Genomic DNA, 18,779 nt, shown 5'->3' with positions numbered 1-18,779 from the left:
ATTTACTTTATTGATAATTATTTTAATAATTTTTATTGTGTAGATGGAGTTTTTTGCAAATTTTTATCAAATGTAATTGGTTCTGGAGTAACTTAAATTTATCAACATAAGAGAAACTAATGAAATTTGTCGAAAAATTTCCCAAGAAATACGCTTTTCTGTATTATTACAGTAAAAAGTTACATTTTTATAATGAAGTACTCATTTTCGAGTCTTCTCAAAGTCGAATAGTGAACTCCAAGTTAAGCTCGACATGGATCCTTTTTAATTCTTGGGATAATGTTAATGCTACTCAGAGAAGGTGTATATTTTTTATCATTGGTCGAAAAAAACTTAAAGAAATAGAAATTATTTAAAAAAATTATGGTAAGTGTTAAAATGAGCAGGCATAACATAATTCTGCGGAGCTTGTAATAAAATGTGAAAAAACTGCATTTTTCTGCCTTATTCCAGTCAAGTTAATTTTTGCACCAGACATGCTCAGCTAAGAAAAAATCCCGTTGAGAACACATGGTCCGCTTCCACCTCTATTTCACCTGGAGAGCGGGAGTAGTGACAGAGGTGTATAGCTGTTTATTCTCTAGGTACGTCACGTAGGCCGGCAGATACGAAATATATATCGGGGTGCTTGGAGGGCGACCAACTTTTCAGCATAAAACTTTAATAGCAACTAGAGTTTTAATTATCTTATTTCAGTATGCTCACAATTATTTTCAATGAATGTAATTAAAAATAGAACTTTACAAAGACGACCGCATTCTGCATTTCCCCCGCGCAAGCATCCCTGCGTGTCAACGAAATGCTAAGACACATCCTCGGGTCGCGCGAACGCCACCGAGCGCGTCCTTGGGTTGCGGATAGAGGGTTCCTGAACCAAGCGGAGGTGTGAAAACCGTGCTGAAAGCTGAAGGGCACCTGGGTGAGGCGTCTAGAACGGTGACTCTGGGATATCGGGCGACCTCTCAGAGTACGCAGCCTTATCCTTGCATGCGGGGCTCTACAATGATGGACGAACCCCTTTCCCCAGTTTCTCGTGGGAACAACAATGACAACACCAAACATACTTGTAGTAAGTTCGGTTCAAAACAACAGAACGTGCAGGGCTCCCGACAATGCCGACCATTCTAGAGCTGGGGGAGCCAAAGAAGATGGATTCAATGCGATGGATGGATGGAATCTCGGGACTTTTAGTTGGATGGAGGAACTAAATCGCGACGTACTAGAGTGCTACGATGCGATTGTGGCCCCTGAACGGGGTTACACGGCACGACTGCAAGCTCTGTGGTGCGACAAATTACCGGAGCTATTGCACTTTTCGCATCAACGTCTGCGAAACCATGCCGAAGTAATCCAAAAACGGGGTTACGTAAGCTTAAGGCCTACTCATCACAGCCAGAACAAGTCGGCAACATAGAAACAGAGGCAACACTAAGGCCAACCGCGGGCAGGCAACCCATAGAGGAAGAGCGATGATTTATGACCCGGTGAAACAACAACCAGCGAGAGCTTTGGCTGATGCGAACCGTAAAACAAAACCAACTGTTGATCATAAGACTAAAAGACGAATGCTTTAAATCGGCATAAAGATAGGCTGGGCAAGACAGTACGCGTCCCGCATTCAGTGTGTGATTGACTACATCACATCTGGCAAGAATTTTACCGCCAAGGTTTGAAAGTTTGCGCGCGAACTCCGGACTCGTTATCACACTATTAACAAGTTAAAGCTGCTGACCATCAGGCAGCATATTGTTGAGAGAATACGGATACTATCTGACTATAAGAGAAGTCTAGAGTGGAGAGAGAGGTGGGTCAGAGAAAATCAACAGTTTATCTCTGACCCATCTCGACTCTTCCAAGACCCTCCTGTTACTGTCGACTTAAAAATTGACAATCATGAAAATGACTACGGTTCGAATTTTCTTGAAATAGATTATAACCGACCGACTTACGATTACGCGAACGGTAATAAACACAATCGTGTTATGTTATTTCGGACCGATCGTTGGGATCGGCTGAAAGAGCGCATAAAGGTCGCCAATTCAATATTGCTTTGATTTCGATTAACAGCGTGATCAGTTGTTCATACTTAAGTTTTTGGTCTTTCAAGGCCCGTTCTAAATGATATTTGGAACTCTTTACTGCCGCCTCCCAAAGCCCGCCGAAATGAGGGGACAACGGTGGATTGAAGTGCTACTCAATTCGTTTAGACAAGGCAAAAACTCTTATCGCGTGCTTAAACTCTGCAGTGTCCAACAATGAGTAAATCTCACGAAGTTCCTTATCGGCCCTACGAAATTTGTTCCATTATCCGAATAGATATCTTCTGGAACCCCCCTTCGGCCGATAAATCTACGCAATGCTGCAAAAAAAACCTTCTTTCGAGAGATCGGTTGCGAGTTCAATATGTAGCGCTATAGACACTTCTTTTCTTTGATGAGAATCGGGCCGAAAAAATCTACCCCCGTGCGACTAAAAGCTGAAGCTTCCGTCACCCTGGCTTCGGGAAAAACAGCTATTTGAGCCTGCATCAATCTAGGTCGCTGTCGAATGCATTCGGCACATCGCTGGATGATTTTCCTGATTTGGTTTTTCCATTCAAAATACAGAATTTCTCCCTGAGAGCGTATAAAGTCGATTGAATGCTTATTGTCTTCGTGACATTCGCGGATGATAAGATCGGTAATAGGGTGTTTGCTAGGTATCAAAAAAGGATGTTTTTGATTATAGATTATTGATCTCTTCCGGGAATCTTTCACGCTGGAGCATCGCTACCAATCTACGTTCTGCAACGCTTATTTCTCGACATGATAGTGGGCGATTTCTATGAGACTTTAGAGTTTTCCAACGTAGAAAATAAGCAACGAGTCTGGTGAGACGTTTGAACGATGAGACGCGAGAATAAATGTAATCGCAAGTTCCAGCGAGGAGCAGACACGTACCTGCCTTTACAGCAGGGAACTCGATCGATGGGAATTCAACCAACCTAGGCCATTCCTTTTCAGGCCGAGCCAACCAACTGGGACCTTCGCGTAAAGAATTACGGGCCCTAAAAGACCAAGCGGGTCAAAGATTTTTGAAATCTCCGACAAGACCTTACCTTTGGTCGAAGAGTTTTGAGCGTTGATTGATCGTATTATGTAGGTGAGAATATCGCGTTGGAAATCCCAAATTATTCCAAGAGTTTTCTGAATCGGATTTTCTTTGATGCCGTAATCTAAATTGAAAATTTTCGTATCGATATTGTGTAGAACCGAAGTATGATTGGACGACCATTGTCTGATAACGAAGCCACCACGAGCTAACAGTTCAATCATTTCGTCCCGAATACTTAGAATTTCTTCGATTGAGTTTGCACAGGAAACCAAATCGTCAACGTAAAAATCGCGTAGAAGTATATTTCTAGCACGTGAAAAATCCTTTCCTTCATCGAGAGCAAGTTGGCGTAATGTGCGAATCGCGAAAAACGGTGCACAGGTGGTCCCGAATGTTACGGTGTTTAGTTGAAATGTCCCAATCTTAACTTGATGGTACCACAAAATTTTCTGAAACGCCCTATCATCTGGATGAACCAGTATCTGTCTATACATATTTTCGATGTCCGCGGTGATGACATAGGTATGCGTTCGGAAGCGAAGAGTTTGTTCGAAAACTGTATTTTGAATCGTGGGACCTGTCAAGAGAACATCATGGAGTGAAATGCCTGTCGAAGTTTTAGCTGGCGCGTTGAATACTCCCCTAACCTTCATGGTCTCACTGGATCTTTTGATTACAGCGTGATGGGGAAGATCACATCCCTCCTTGGTTTCCTCACATAGAGTCATGTGGTTGAGTGAAACATACTCTTCCATTACCTTATGGTATTCTGACTTTAATTGTGGATTGGATTCGAACTTTCTTTCTTGCGAATAAAAGTGTTTTAATACTTGACCTTTAGATTCGCCTAACTTGAATTTACTATCCCGAAAAGGAAGGCGAACGATGTACCTTCCGTTTGCATCACGTTGGGTATGATCTACATAGTGTTGTTCGCAAGCGACGTCATCACGAGACTTTAAAGGTTCATGGTCAAAATCTTCTATAGCCCAAAAACGCTCGATGAGCTTATCCAATTTTACAACATTACAGGAAGCCCCCGCAGATGCTATAATACTGTCTGATCCTCCAGCTACGATCCAACCTAAAGTTGTTTTTTTGTAAGATGATTTGAGCCCTATGGTGTGGAAGTTTAACCTCACCTACCGATAACACTGATAAGGTTATACCTGCAGCTATCAATAAATCGGCTGGCTTAGGCATATGAAACTGAGGGTCCGCTAATTGTAAATTCTTAGGGATGTCAAAGAAATTCCTAGGAAATGTTTCACTTGGCAATAGATCGGCTATTTTTGGTACTATTAAGAAATTTAACTCGCGTTTGAAATTATTGTAATTCGAACAAAATTTGACTTTGATGTAATCATTAGATACCATGCATAAACTGTTAACCTCCCCGATATTTATTGAACACGTTTGTTTAGATAAGTTCAATGAATTTGCGAAATTTTCGGTAATTAAATTAACTATAGAGCAAGAATCTAGTAATGCTCGTGCCATGAAATAATTTCCCTTGTCATTTTGAACTTTTACTACCGCCGTATTCATTAATTGAGAATCTGAAGGGAACGCTTTGGAAGCGTAGGTCTGACCAGATAGTCATGCTTGCGGAATTGTAGAAGTGGAAGCTTTTGAATTTTCCTTACTTTGAAAAGGGTCTTGTTCGATCGACTGGGGTGATTTTTCCGAATGTAACAACGTGTAGTGCTCTCGATCACACTTCTTGCAACGTCTAATCTATCTTGCCATTTTGCCAAGATTCCCGGTGGTCGGCACATTTCTATTATTCGTATGCCGATCTGCTCATATATTTCGATATCGACATCTTTAAGCATGCTGATATGCTGTCGCGCTTTATCAATGAGTGATGAAAGGTCATCGGGATTCGCTTTCGAAAGCACTGGAAGATCAAGGATAGCATCAAGATGCTCCGCGACAATTATTCGTTTTTGATCATAAGCCTCGCATAATGATTTCCACGCCTTGGAATAATTTTCTTCGCTGGGAGGGAAAGCTATTATTTTGTTGGAAGCTGATCCTGATAATGCGTTCGCTAACTGCGTATGCCTAATATAATCACTGAGATCCGACCTTGAATGGACTAACAACTCAAAGCTATATTTCCACGAAACCCACTTACTATGCTCCCCGTCGAAAGCAGGAATTTGGATTTCCGGTAATTTCGGCCTATCAATGTCGAGCTAGCTGGGGGGGGGGGGTCAAAGTTTGGAGTTTTGTGACCACGGTAGCGATTTCGTAATAATCCGATTCGATGTCAAGAAACGCTTCAAGACGAGGATGCCCCGGATTCAACCTTGTTAACTCGTCATTATATCTTTCTTATTCGATAAACCGAGTTGAAATTCCTTTTGAACGTAATTGTGCAGTTATCGGGTCGCATTTTGAATCCTTGATGTAGGTATTTAGTTTTGCGATTGTTGTTTTTAACAAAATTCCATTTTGCACTATGTACTCTACCCGTGCCTGTTGTGCGGCGGTTAACGCCATTTTGATTGACCTATATCTTTCCGACAAAAACTAAATTTGAGTTGCGTCGCGTGGTTGCAACAAAAAGTAAAAAAATTAATCTTTCCACCTTTTTTATTAATTATTTTATTAAGTATTGTAGCGACTCGCGCATCCGCTCGACACACGGAAGGTTCCCGGCTCGACCCCGGGGGAAACTGTGTTGCGTATTTTTACGCTGATTATGTATTAGCCATTATTTATCGAAGTTTGTATTACTTATGATTATAAGATTCGATGATGAAAAAATCAATTAAAGTGAAAAAGTTTTATCAAGGAATTTTTGAATTTAAATTTAATCCATATTCAATTCAGTTAATTAATTTTATTTTGTAATTATTTTTAAATTGAATTTAAATCAATGAATTTACAATCACCACGTGTTCCGATTTCCGCGAGAACAACGAACGCTTCGTGGTAAACGCATCACTGTCGCATGAACCAAATGAATCTAATCCCGAATTACCGAAATTCTTCAAAATCGAAACAACGATTAATCAATTGTAATTCGCGATATATCTCGCACTAATTTTCACTGAATAAAACGAAAAAGGTTACTTAGCTTTTTAGATTGTGGAGCCATGGTGGTGATGAGGGATCCTTGCCGGCTTTAATTACTGTGAAGACTGGAAGCGGAACAGGCTTTGTTCCTTGTCATGCGGTTCTCGCATGGTTCAGTGCGTGCGCAACCCGGCCCCGGAAATGCTACGCGCGAATTTCACGACACTACGCGCCAACGACCGCGCGTGAACCCAAAGGCACTTTTTTTAGATCGAGTAATGAGGCAAAAGTTTACCTCACAGGAGGCACCATGTTTTGCTTTGAATTGTTTCGCCTTAAGCGGCTCTACAACTTAGTTAAACAACGATGATCCAGACGATGTTGGATATTCTGCTCTTTTTCTTCTTTGCTGAAAACCTTCCTAATCGAAGAAATTTCGCGTTCTACGAGGTGAAATTTAGGTCCGCAAATGAAAATACGTTTTACGGGAAAACGCCTAAAAAGGCACAAAAAACCCAGATTTATTCGAAGCACATTATTCACATGAAGTGAGAGAGATTTGATGAAAAACTTTGAATTACAACGAGAAGCTACGACGGACGCGTGCCTTGAGTCGGGTCTTCACACGCGTTCGTGACCGCGAGTTTGGACGAATTCTCGGAATGCACGATTGAGGAGCTCCACGGACGGAATATATGACGATGATTCGACGATGTCGATGTGAATGAATCAGAGACTCGCGTTCGAGACTCACGCGATCGGGCCCATCGCAAGGCACGCGACACTTCTGTCCCCTCCCTTCCACCATCCGGTGGTTTCTTACTCAGTTGCTAGGCAAGATTCGCGCGAACTTCGAATTGCGTGTTACGACGTAATAAATTGATTCCGACCCGATTTTCTTCTATTCTTTTCGTTCTCTTCACTACGACTTTATCCGTTTACCGCTTTTCTGCTTACACAACACACAATCGAGATAACACCCAAACATGTAAACAACAAACACAACTACAATTACATTTAAAATTATCGGCGGCAGCACACACCCACACTCACAAACACGCAAACACTTTAACACGACACATACACACGTAGATTTAATTAGCAATGTATTTTATAGGAAGAATATATTTCGTTTTCTTTTTGTTAATATATAAACTGTTGTTCCGTTTATTTGTAAAGCCTGTACCAAATCCGAAAACACTGGCCAGACTGAAGCGTCCGGCGGGACAACACACATGTGAAATTAAACGGACCGTTACAGTTTAAACACGTCGCTTTTCGACTAAAAAGTGCACCCAAAGAACACGCCTTACTTAAGAGGATGTAATAATGATTTTTTATTATAATAGAACATTTTTTAATTACAGTACAAGACTAATAAATTTTAACGACAAGAGCAATGTCACACACATGCTCACACGTACATAAAAATTGTACCCTCTGTTGTGCCCAGAATAAGCATAGGACCAAAACAATTTTGGAGATTTTTTTGCTTATTTTTTGTGCACAATCCCCTTTCTCCCCCCCCCCCTCCCCAAATTAACTACAGCTCTCGCGGGACACCCTGTATATATATTTATTATATGCTTATGTATACTGTTTCAAGAAAAGTATTTCAAAGAAACGAAAATGTTAATTGAATTTTTTAATTTAGTGTCATTTCGTAGGACAATTAGCTAGGAGTTTCATTTCATGTTTTTTTGATTGCTGAATATGTAATATGTAACTTTGTTTTAATTTCTTTAGTACTATGGTTCACTGTCGATCTTTCTACTGCTTCTGGCTTGGATCGGAAACGCAGTTAATAATCTGCTATTGATCTACGTGATAGGTAAGTTTCCATCAACTCATACTATTTTATTTGTCAGCGTCTGCGCAATCGTGCCGAGGAATTGCGGAAAAGAGGTTATATAAACAGAGCGCCTACCCAGCCGAAGCCAGAAAAAGCGTGCAGTAGAAAAAGAGAGACGACAACGAGACTATCCGCAGGCAGGCATCTAGATGGAGGAATGAACTTAGCCATTTCTTATGTTAAGATCCAGGCTAAGGGTCTCGGCCGCCTGCATTAGAGATATGGACTTCCTCGCTCGTCTTGGCGGTGTGGGATGTAAGTGCGCGAAACGGACGAATTGATATTCTAGCTCTCCTGAAGATGCATGACCTTACACGAATTTGGCTCTTAGATATGTCTTGATAGAAGCAAGTCTCTCCAGCGTCAATGTATCTAATAACACTCATATCTACGATCTTAGAGTCCTTGGGAACGCTAGAAACATATGGCCGTGGTGATTAGTCTCGCCGCAGAGGTACCCAGGAGAATTGCCTATTGAGAGATAGTGACAGATGTGTGATGCAAAAGACTCACAGTCTCACCCTAAAACACGCCCCTCTGGATAGTGACGCTGTTCGTTGTCACACGATATTTTGCAGATGAGGTAGTGAATCTAGTTTTCCAAAGTAGCACCAATCTCAATGCATTTCACTATATCCAGTCTATCGACAGGCAGCGCTGTCTGAAAACACCTTTGCAGACACACCTGACAATCAGCAGTTTCGTACATCTTTTCCTATATAGGTTTTATTCTCTGAAAAATCCTGTTCTTAAAGGCGGGTGTAAATATCTGCAGCTGATCTGATAAGCTATGTAACTATCAATAATAAAAGAGCCTGGGGATTCCGCGAGTTTCTATTAATTCTTTTTAATACCGAGTGATGGCAGCGTCCGGTGAAATATATTTTTCGCGTGAACAAATATGAAGGTAATCTATGGAACGAACTTTTCACACACTGTAATAATGGTTTCGTGAACTTAGCCTTTTGCGATTGCTAAACATACGTGTAAGATAGTATTCCTTACGCAGGTATGAAAAAATACGTTTTTGTAAATTTTATACACAAATGTCAATATTAGGTGGATCGAGTTAAAACTCAACATTTCTCGTCTCAATTAACCATAGAATACGAGTCAAAACTTATGTTTTAAATACCACCTCCACAAGTCTCTTTTATATAGTCCCAAACCCCATAAGTGAAAAGTGGGGTTTTCGAGTTTTGCGCTAATTATGGTTTTTTCGGATTTTTAAATAAATAATTGTTTACCCTAGGTAAAATTCAATTTTACAATGATAATAATATATTTTAATAAATTTTTTAAACAATTAATTATTGTCCTTAGCAATTTTTCTTTAAGAATAGGTTTAGAAAGTTGCGGTTTTTCCCCGAATTATGTTTCTCATTTGCAGCTTTTTAATTTGAGGAAGGCAATAATTAATTGAAGTTAACAAACATAACAGTGTGTTTTTTATGTTGAGACATAGACATGTCTTAAGAAATACGCATCTAACGAAAAAATGTCCGTAATTAAAACTTCTTATTTCCGAAGGGAAAAAGCAAACGTTCGTTTGGGTTGGATTGGTTACGTAGCATACGTTCGTTTCGATTAGATTTGTTGGGTATATTTGTTTCGGTTCGCTTTGTTGATTGAGTTCATTTGATTTTGTTGTGTTGGGTGGGTGAATTTGGGTAGGTCATATTGGTTTTGTTCGTTTGGGTTAGTGTTGTTGGTTACGTTCGTTTAGGTTGATCTGGTTACGTTTGATTTGATTTCTTTGAATGTGTTAACCAACACTGCTAATCGAGCCTAAACAAACGTAATCAGGTTCGTTTAGGTTTCATTAAGTTTTGTTGTGTTCCCACATAACTTGAGCTCATTACTTTAGATTGAAAGCTTTATCTGTACCAGAGAAAATTGAAATGAGTCTCTTTTATGGAGAAAGTGGCAGGAATATCGAGGCTGCTATCACTCTTTATTCTCAATGATTTCCAGGCAGTGTACGGTCACGCGCTTCTTTTTACCAGATATTTAACAAATTCACCAATGAGGAAAGTTTATAAAAGAAAAAAAGGAATCGTTGAAAAACCATTAATGAAGTTAATAATGAAATCGTGATATCAGCTGTAGTCGCTCATGACCCTCATGTTAATAGTCAACAAATAAGCTGTGATCCCGAAATGTCTGTAACCAGTGTTTGGAAAATATTTAAACGTGATAAACATCATCCTTTTTATATTTCACTGCATCACAAACTACATGGCAATAGTTCTCAGAACCGAGTGACATTTTGTCCATGGGCGCTTCAACAGATACAAGGAAACCCAAATTTCTTTTTTGGAGTATAGTTCTCAGACGATTCGTCTTTCACGAACCACAGTACGTTTTAACATGACGGTTATTTAACCCATTATTTAGCTATCGCACATTAATTACTGAATCGCGTATTCAACGGTCACTGGATCGGTAGAGGAGGTCTAGTAAATCGGCGTACGAGATCGCCAAACCTTAAGTCACTGGATTAGTTTTTGTGAGATTATGTTAAAAATCTAGTTTCTAAAGACGTGCCAAGACTTTGGGAGAACATGAAACAGCGAATCAGGAATCCTTGTATCCATATAACAACAGACGCACTCCGCAATTGTGTGAAAACTTTCCAAGGTGCGACCAGTGATAGTTTCGCACCTCCGAAAGTACCGACCACAAGGACAATTACTTTAACCGAATACTTTGGGTACAGTCGTTGCAGCGCCCTCTTGACACCTCTCCTCCTTTTCCTTCTCCTTTGCAGTGATCTCGTAGTCGGCTGGAGCCGAGAAAACGATCACTAATATAGTTCATTTCCCGAAGTCTTGGAGAACGATGAAAGGCCTCGATTAACGTTCCCTCCTCGGAGTATTCAGCAGGGCAGGTTCGTAGCCAACGCCGTAAGAGTGACAAAGATGGTAGTAAAGCACATATCGTGGGAAACTTCTGGACATAAAGTGCGCTTATTGTATACTAAGATGGAAATAACACTATTTTGGGATGCGAAACTAACCCCTTTGTACCTGAATTAAACCCTGATGTTAAAATTCAGACCAAGGTTCTCGGCCGCCTGCTCTGTGGGTTTGTTAAGGATGTAAGCTATACTTAGAACAATTCGGTTATGAAGACACTGGACATTGAGTTATGAAGTCGCAGATACCTTGTTCAACGCGACAGTTTTTAAGACTAAGTCTTTCGACGAATAGGCTTGTATCTCCTTCGGAGAGACTCCTTCAATGATGATACGTCCTGAATGCGGCTTTGAGGTACGCCAAGGTATGTATAGGTCTCTCTAGTGTCAATATGTCTATTAACACTTATATCCACAAGCTCAGAGTCCTTGGGTACGCCAAAAATCTCTTCTTTTTTCAGATGATTTCGGCCCACTCATCCTATCCAAAGTCCAAACCAATCTCTCCTGTGTACTTCTTGACCCTATGCTCGCGATGATTAGGGTCGACACAGATAGTTGACGTTGTTCGTTGTCACACGATAATTTCCAGATAAGATAGTAAATCTAGTTTTCCAAAGGGGCATCAATCTCTCTATTCAACTTACTATATGTGGATGAACCTTCAAGCACGTTCTTCTGGAGTATGGCCCCTGAGCGATAAGGTTATATGGCGCGAGTGCATGATATATGGTGCGAGAAATATCCAGAGTTCTCGTGCTTTTCGCATCAAGTTCTGCGAAACCGTACCGATGACTTTCGAAGAAGGGGTTATATAAGTGGAGCGCCTACTCTACCGGAGCCAGAATAAGCCTTTTAAGGCTGGAAGTGTCTGCTTGATGTTGAGTCAAGTTGGCATCTTATCATTCCTCGTTGAGGCGTAATTTTACAAGGGGTTAACACGTGAGGGTAACTCTGAGATCTTTCAGACCTCGAGATCCAGTCAGATTGTACTCTTTTTGGCAGCATTGGTCTATAGTTTGTGGGAAAGGATGTTGGTCGACTGCAGTGCCGAGGGGGGAATAGGAGAAACCTAAAGAATTAAACAGTCTTCTTCAGGTAACGTTTGTGAGCTAGTGCTTCCTGTGGTTATTCATTGGATTTCCTCAGCCCTTTCACACTTTTTCTAGTCTGTACATTTCCTTGCTGGATTTTTTTTACCTCCGGCTGAAGAATCGAGACTCTCTTACTCTGCTCAGAAGTCCCAGACTCATTTTGTAGCTCTCAGGAGAGACACGATGGCTCCGGGTACACCAAACATGCTTCTTCGATCGGACAGCAATTTCAATCTTCTTTAGAGCGACTTTCAAGGGAACAGCGCCCGTCTTTTCTGGGTGCAAGTCTTACGAGGACGAATGGATTGTTTTTCTTCTTAAGGTCCGTGGTATCGGGACGTATATGTCCGGACGAGCAAGCTGCTCAGCTACGGCTCGATGGCTTCGGCAATTTTTATTGGGTTTTCCTACCTATGAACAAACGGAGACGCTAATTTAGCCATCGCCCGGGGGAGGGGGAGGGGGATTTCTAAATTTTAATAAATCCGACGTGTTTAGATAAAAGTTGGAGTCCTTCTAAACTGAAGAGGAATCAGAAGAATTGTCTTAATTCGTCGTTTGAGGAAGCAGGTATGAAGTTTCTTAATTTTTAGAACACGGATATCTTCGCCGCGTGAGAGGACCCGGAAGTAGTTATTAGGCTTCGCGATTTTTTAGAAACCCAGTATTCCTGATGTTTGGAAGGACCTGGAGGAAATGACTAAGTTTTCGCGGTTTTTCAAACCCAGATATCCTTGCAACTCGATAGAACCCGGAGGAAGTTATTAAGTTTTGTGTTTTTTTTTTAAACCCGGATATCCTCCCGCAGTTTAAGATGAACCAGAATAAATGATTAAGTTTCACGATATTGTTAAACCCGGGTATCCTCGCAGGGCAAGATTACGATATCCGTGGCGACAACGTTTTAATGCAGATTCCTATTGGGTCATTTACAAGAAGCAAGAATCTGAATATATTAAATCGATATATTGAATAATTTTCGAGAGTTTTTTTTTACTATTTTAAATTCTTTCACTAATTACAAGGGTGCCTAACCCTCCATATGAAGCGTTGGAAAAGAGGTTAGGGGCGAGACCTACATTATTCGACTATTCAATTTAACGGAAAAAATAGATATCTTGAAAACGATTCCAGATATTGATTTAAATACTTTAGATTCTTTTCTTTTTTTGTTTTCTTACTTCAGATTCGTGTTTCTTGCAAAAAGTCCTATTGGAATCCACATTAAAACTTTATCGCCACGGATATCGTAATCTCCTCCCTCACAGCTTTGGAGAACCCGGGTATCCTCGCAGTTTGGGAGGATCCAGGGAAATTAATAAATTTCGCGATTTTTTAAAGCCAGAGTATCCTCGTAGATCGCGATACTCGGAGGTTATAGTAACCTTGATATTTTAAAAAATAAGAATAAACTTACGGCGGAAGCATCCGAAGTCTCTTCAGAAGTATGCTTAATCAGGGTTTCGAGTATTCATCTGATTAAAGTCCAGAACGACCACCTTTTAGGTCGAGGCTTAAAGCAACGAATATAACCACAAAGACTACGGAACCGGAAAAAAGAGGAATAATAATTTTTGCATCAGAGGTTTAGTATGTTATATCACCCAACAGTAGGCTGACAAATTTATTTTGATCGCTCACTATAACTGTACTTTGATATGTTACGCAGAAAATGTTCTTTACGAATTTCGTCAAAAGACAAAACTACGGGTTTCACGAAGCAGTATGTTTGCAACCTTTTCGGGAACGTCTTCCTCACTGGGCAGCGACTGGAATTGAAGGAAACTGAACTTGCGAGCGAGTCGCTACTGCTCATCGAGTTGGTGGTATTCGCACTGTGGCCAGATTCAGTTCTACACTATAGTACATTTTTTCGCCATAAGTGAAGTAGTGAAAGCGCGGCAAATATCTAAACACCGATTGTAGCCATTTTGGTGAATGACCAAGAAAATAATTAAGTAAATTATTTAAAGACGTTAGCTAAGAAACCAAAAGTATTCTTTTTAGCGGACGTCAATGGTATTTTATTGAACTTTATTTTCAAATAAAATAAGTACATGTAACACAACTAGACGCGCGCTCCGTGCGTGTATGACGTTCTAGTACTATTTAAAACATTCTTGTTAATGTTTACTTATTATTTTTTCGTAACTAGAAAGTCAAAGCAAAACTGAAGATTTTAAATAAAAGCGGAACAGTCTAGCATTGCAGCAGAAGAATATAGTTATAAACAATAATAATTTGTTTAAAACAATTACGTTTGCTAAAAAGCATTGATTATTAACTCACTCTAATTACAAAATGGATAAAAAGTTCAAATATTCTGGAAAAAACCGCAACTATCTAGTATAATTATAGAATGTACTTATAAACAAAAATAATTTGTTTAAATAATTATGTTATTTAAAAAGCATTAATCATTGCCTGAAACTGATTGAAAAATGGATTAAATTAAAACATTATAGAGAAAACTGCAACTTTCTATCATTATTCTCTAAAGAGCATTGTGATCAATGATAATAAATTCGTTAAATAATTATATATCTTAAATTACATTTATTGTTGCTTCGCTCTGGCTAAAAGTTGTTAATAAATCCAAAAATCCTTGAAAAAGGCGAATTTATAACTATTATAACAGGATATTGCCATAAACAATAATGAAGTGTTTACACAATTTATATAAACATCTAATTATCAGTATAAAGTAATATTTTATGCCTGATAAACAATTTATGTTTGTATTAAACTGCAAAAATATCATTAATCCCAAGATCTACAAAACAGACTTATGGGGTTGATATTTAAAGAATAAGTTTTGATTTGTATTTTATGGGTAATTGTGAAGAGGTGTATTGACATTTAACTCGATTCACCTGATATTGATGATTCTGTATAACATTTACGAAAACATCTTTTTTATGTGGGAAATACATGTTAAACTTAATGGGGCTTGCGGAATCTATAAATATATATATAAATATAAGTTATTCGCTTGTAGTTCCTTGGGTGTGACGAGTCACCTTTCTTCGTTAGTTTAAATATGAGCCAATATATATTGGTGTTAAACCAAGTAAACCTCTTTCAAAAAATATTAATAAAAAATTTCAAGGTAGGTTCGAGATATTATTTCAGCAAGAAAAAAGTAGGTTTACTTTACTCTTGCCCAAAGACAAGAACAACATTTATGTTGTGTTCTATGACGCGCACTACTTCTGTTATTATTACTTGGCGTAGTAGGATATATTCTTATTTTAAACAAATTTCTTTTTTCTGATGAAATTTTTGAAAAATAATTTTTTATAAAAAGAGAAATTCTGTGCTAACATTAGTTCGCGGTTTAGAATTAATAATAATCTAAACTAAAAACTCTTTGAAGATTATTTATTGATGTGCAATTCGATAACGCGCTACAAATCTTTAAAGCCTTTTTCGCTATCAGCAACGATCTCCAGTTAGTAATTTAAAAGGGTAATTCTTTTTATATACCAGAATGGTAAGGGATTATCTCCAATAGTCAGGTCAGGTATATTGTGTAAGCGAAGGCAGGAGTTAGAAAAGTTTGCGTGAATTGCTCTGGTCGGTTCAGTTTCAAAGAGAGTCCCATATACATTTTCTTTTTAAATTTGGCATCGATTGAGCCCTACTTGAAGTACTTTGTATAAACAGACAAACCGATCTTCGTCTTGGGTACGCTTTCACTTTTTCTATGATAATTCGTGAACAAGTAAATATTTAATTATATTTATGGGCTCCTGCCTAATTCGGTCCCTGTTTATCTAAAATGCTTAATTTGTCGTTGAGATAACCTCAGAAAAAGAGAGGCATGTTTTTAACGCGGTTTTTTTAGTCGACTGGTAACTGGCCGGTACTGTAATTCTGATCGATTTAATAATACTTTATAATAAAAAATTGACGTTATTAACAAACCCATAAAGTTTTGAATGCATTTTTAAAGTATATAACCTGAATGACGTACCATGATGAATAATACAGCTTGCTTAGCGAGCTAATTAGCGAAAGAATCCTTCAACTAATTAAATCGCATTGCCTGTGCCGATATTATTTATTTTATCAGTTAAAGGCGTTGGAACCAGGACCCAACCTCAAAACTGAATTGCCTCATTTTACTCCATAAATACTAGAATTCCGTATTTTATATATAAGTAGAGTCTATTCATGTTTTGAATCGAATCTGTATACGTAGATAAAAATTGTCTAATTTCAATAGTTATGTAAAACATTTTTTTTATTCTGACCCAAACATAAAAAAAAGTTTTTCACAAGAACTGTTGAAGTTAGACCATTTTTCACTCCGAATACAGATTTGATTCAAAATAGAAATAGGCCCTAATTATCTTAAAAATATGTAGTTCTAGAATTTATCGAGCATAATAAGACAGTTACATTTTTATTTTCGGTCCTGGTTTCAATACCTTAATATCAAATTAAAGATCTGTTTGCTCTTGAAAATATTTTGTTTTATTCTGAAGCGATCTAAAAAAACACATAAAAATGCGTTACGAATTGCACCTTCTAGCTTAATTTATCGACGGAAATACAATTTGGCCGTACTGTGATCCGGTCTCCCTGTTAGCAATTGAGTTGTCAAAACTTTTCAAGGTATTTCTCTTAATTTACCTTTAACAGTTGTTAAAATATCTTTTTGTTATATCTCATAAGAACTTTATTAACAATTTGCTTCAGCGATATTTCTACTGCTGACTCCTGGATTGAGGTATAAACATCGAGGACAATCAGCAATCAAGTCAATCTACAATCAAGTACTTCATCGAAAGACATCTTAATTTTCATTATCACATGTAGTTACTGTAACAGTTACTTAGTACCTTAAATCCGTTACATGTTAAGCTACTTAATCGGATGATAATAAATGTAACACTTTCTTTATAATCAACACGTATTGTGCTCTTGTCACTTGTGCCACCGTCGATTATCGTAGGCATTATCTAATATTGTTTTTGTAAGTTGAATCAACATGAAATAGGATGTACCTCAAAACCGTTCTTTTTAAGATGTACTGCTATGTGTTAATATTGCACCTTTTATATAGAATATGATAGTTACTAAAATTTATCTTTACAGCGAAATTTTACACGACAGAACACGGGTCTTCAATTTATTGGATAAAGGTATATATATACGCAGCCGGTAAAGTAACATTTCGTAAAGTGACATTTTCCCTCAAAATAGCATAAAATATTTAAAAACTCTTTAGCCAGTGACCCCGAAATGTAGCGTTACTATGAACTCTTTATGATGATATTGCGAAAATAGATAAAATTTGGAAATTTTTAATTAGTAATTACTGACAAAATAATTTGGAACCAAAAAGACGTAAAAATTCAAATTAACCCGATACCCGTGTTGCTGTTTTTACATTCTCATCAGAGAAGGTATTAGATTTGTGTAAAATTTGACCCCCCCCCCCCAAGTTTTGGTCAAATGTCGAAGTTTTGATATCCCCTGAATCCAAAAAACAGGTTTTCACGAATGTGTCTGTCTGTATGTCTATCTGGATATCTGTATGCCTGTCTGCAGGTGTGTATGTCTGTGAACTCAATAACTTTTCAAAAAATTAATCTATTAGATTGGCCTTTGGTACACTCGTTTAGTGTCCTAAACTAAAGGTCAAGTTCGTTAGCCAGCCATTTTGGATAAAAATTAAAAAATTGGCACATTTTGAATATTTTTGAGACCCCTTTTTTTAAAATTAAAAAATCTATGTATGGTTATTCATAGTATTCAAAAAGGCGAACAATTTATTCTACTGAGTTTTTCCATAAAATCAAAAATTACCAAAGTTATAGCATTTACAATATTACAAAAAACACACGAAAATGAACATTTTAAGCCAAATAACGCACGATATGAACAAAGTAAAGAGAAGAACAATGTTGCTTTTTGAAGGATCTACAAGATTCTCATAACAACTTTTTGAATTTTCTTGCAAAATTCAAATTTTGACAGCATACAAAATAATGAAAAATCCAAAAATTACATTTTTCGGCCAAACTATGCAAAATACGGTAAATGAGTACACAAAAATTGTGCATTTGAAAAAAATCTACAAATTTGTTATCAACCACTTTTTGATAGGATGCGTAGTTTTGGCTTTAATCATTAAAGAAATCATTAACAGTAAAAAAAATCTGGCCGCTGCGTGGACTCATTCTTATCACAACTTTTGTCTTTTAATTTTTTTTTCGTCTCGTGTGTGGGGTTTCAAAAAATTTAACTTTTCATGTTTTTAAGCTATTTTTTTACGAATAAAACTAAAAACAGAACTAGTAGGCTGTCTGATAAGTACCTGAAAATTGTAAGAGATGGCATTAGTATTCACTAATGTGAACCATTTTCGTCGAGCTTGATCCTTCAAATGACGCCTGTCAAAACTTGAGCCATTTATGTTTACGCATTTACAAGTTACAGCTCTGAGAAGCCACTAACCTCCGAGTTTTTTTTTAATATGGAAAAATCTGAGTTTCAAGTTTTGATCAAACACTACTATCTTCGCAAGAAAACGATATCCGAGACCAAGGCCAAGCTGGAAAAGTATAACCCGGACTCTGCACCGTCGATTGGAATGATTCATAAGTGGTTTACCGAGTTTCGTTGTGGCCGTACGAGCACAGTTGATGTTGAACGATCTGGGCGCCCAAAAGAGGTCACTACGCCAGAAAATGTCGAAAAAATCCATAATATGATGTTGAATGATCCGAAAGTGAAATTGAGAGAGGTAGCTAATGCTGTAGGCATATCATTGGAACGTGTGGGC

General features: G+C 38.1%; 2 protein-coding genes across 5 annotated transcripts in view; one reads left to right on the top strand and one right to left on the bottom strand.

The window, feature by feature from the left end:
- The window catches only part of LOC117183143 (ADP-ribosylation factor-like protein 6-interacting protein 1), a 30,668-nt gene extending 13,662 nt beyond the window's left edge, over positions 1-17,006 (top strand). For 2 of the 3 annotated variants that reach the window (XM_033351230.1, XM_033351141.1), the window contains 2 exons: positions 7,867-7,951; positions 16,688-17,006. In XM_033351230.1, coding sequence (XP_033207121.1) covers positions 7,867-7,951; positions 16,688-16,788 — 186 coding nt within the window. In that variant the 3' untranslated portion in view covers positions 16,789-17,006. Of the gene's footprint in view, positions 1-7,866; positions 7,952-16,520; positions 16,604-16,687 lie in introns of all 3 variants that reach the window. The other variant, XR_004466324.1, reaches the window with a different exon arrangement.
- LOC117182808 (GPI mannosyltransferase 2) overlaps positions 1-18,779 on the bottom strand; it is an 88,547-nt gene that overhangs the window by 4,051 nt on the left and 65,717 nt on the right. The gene's annotated exons all lie outside the window — the stretch shown is intronic.

Source organism: Belonocnema kinseyi, chromosome 1 (assembly GCF_010883055.1).
Source record: "Belonocnema kinseyi isolate 2016_QV_RU_SX_M_011 chromosome 1, B_treatae_v1, whole genome shotgun sequence".
In the NCBI taxonomy this organism is placed as follows: Eukaryota; Metazoa; Arthropoda; class Insecta; order Hymenoptera; family Cynipidae; genus Belonocnema; species Belonocnema kinseyi.
This window is presented reverse-complemented; position numbering and strand designations above follow the sequence as displayed.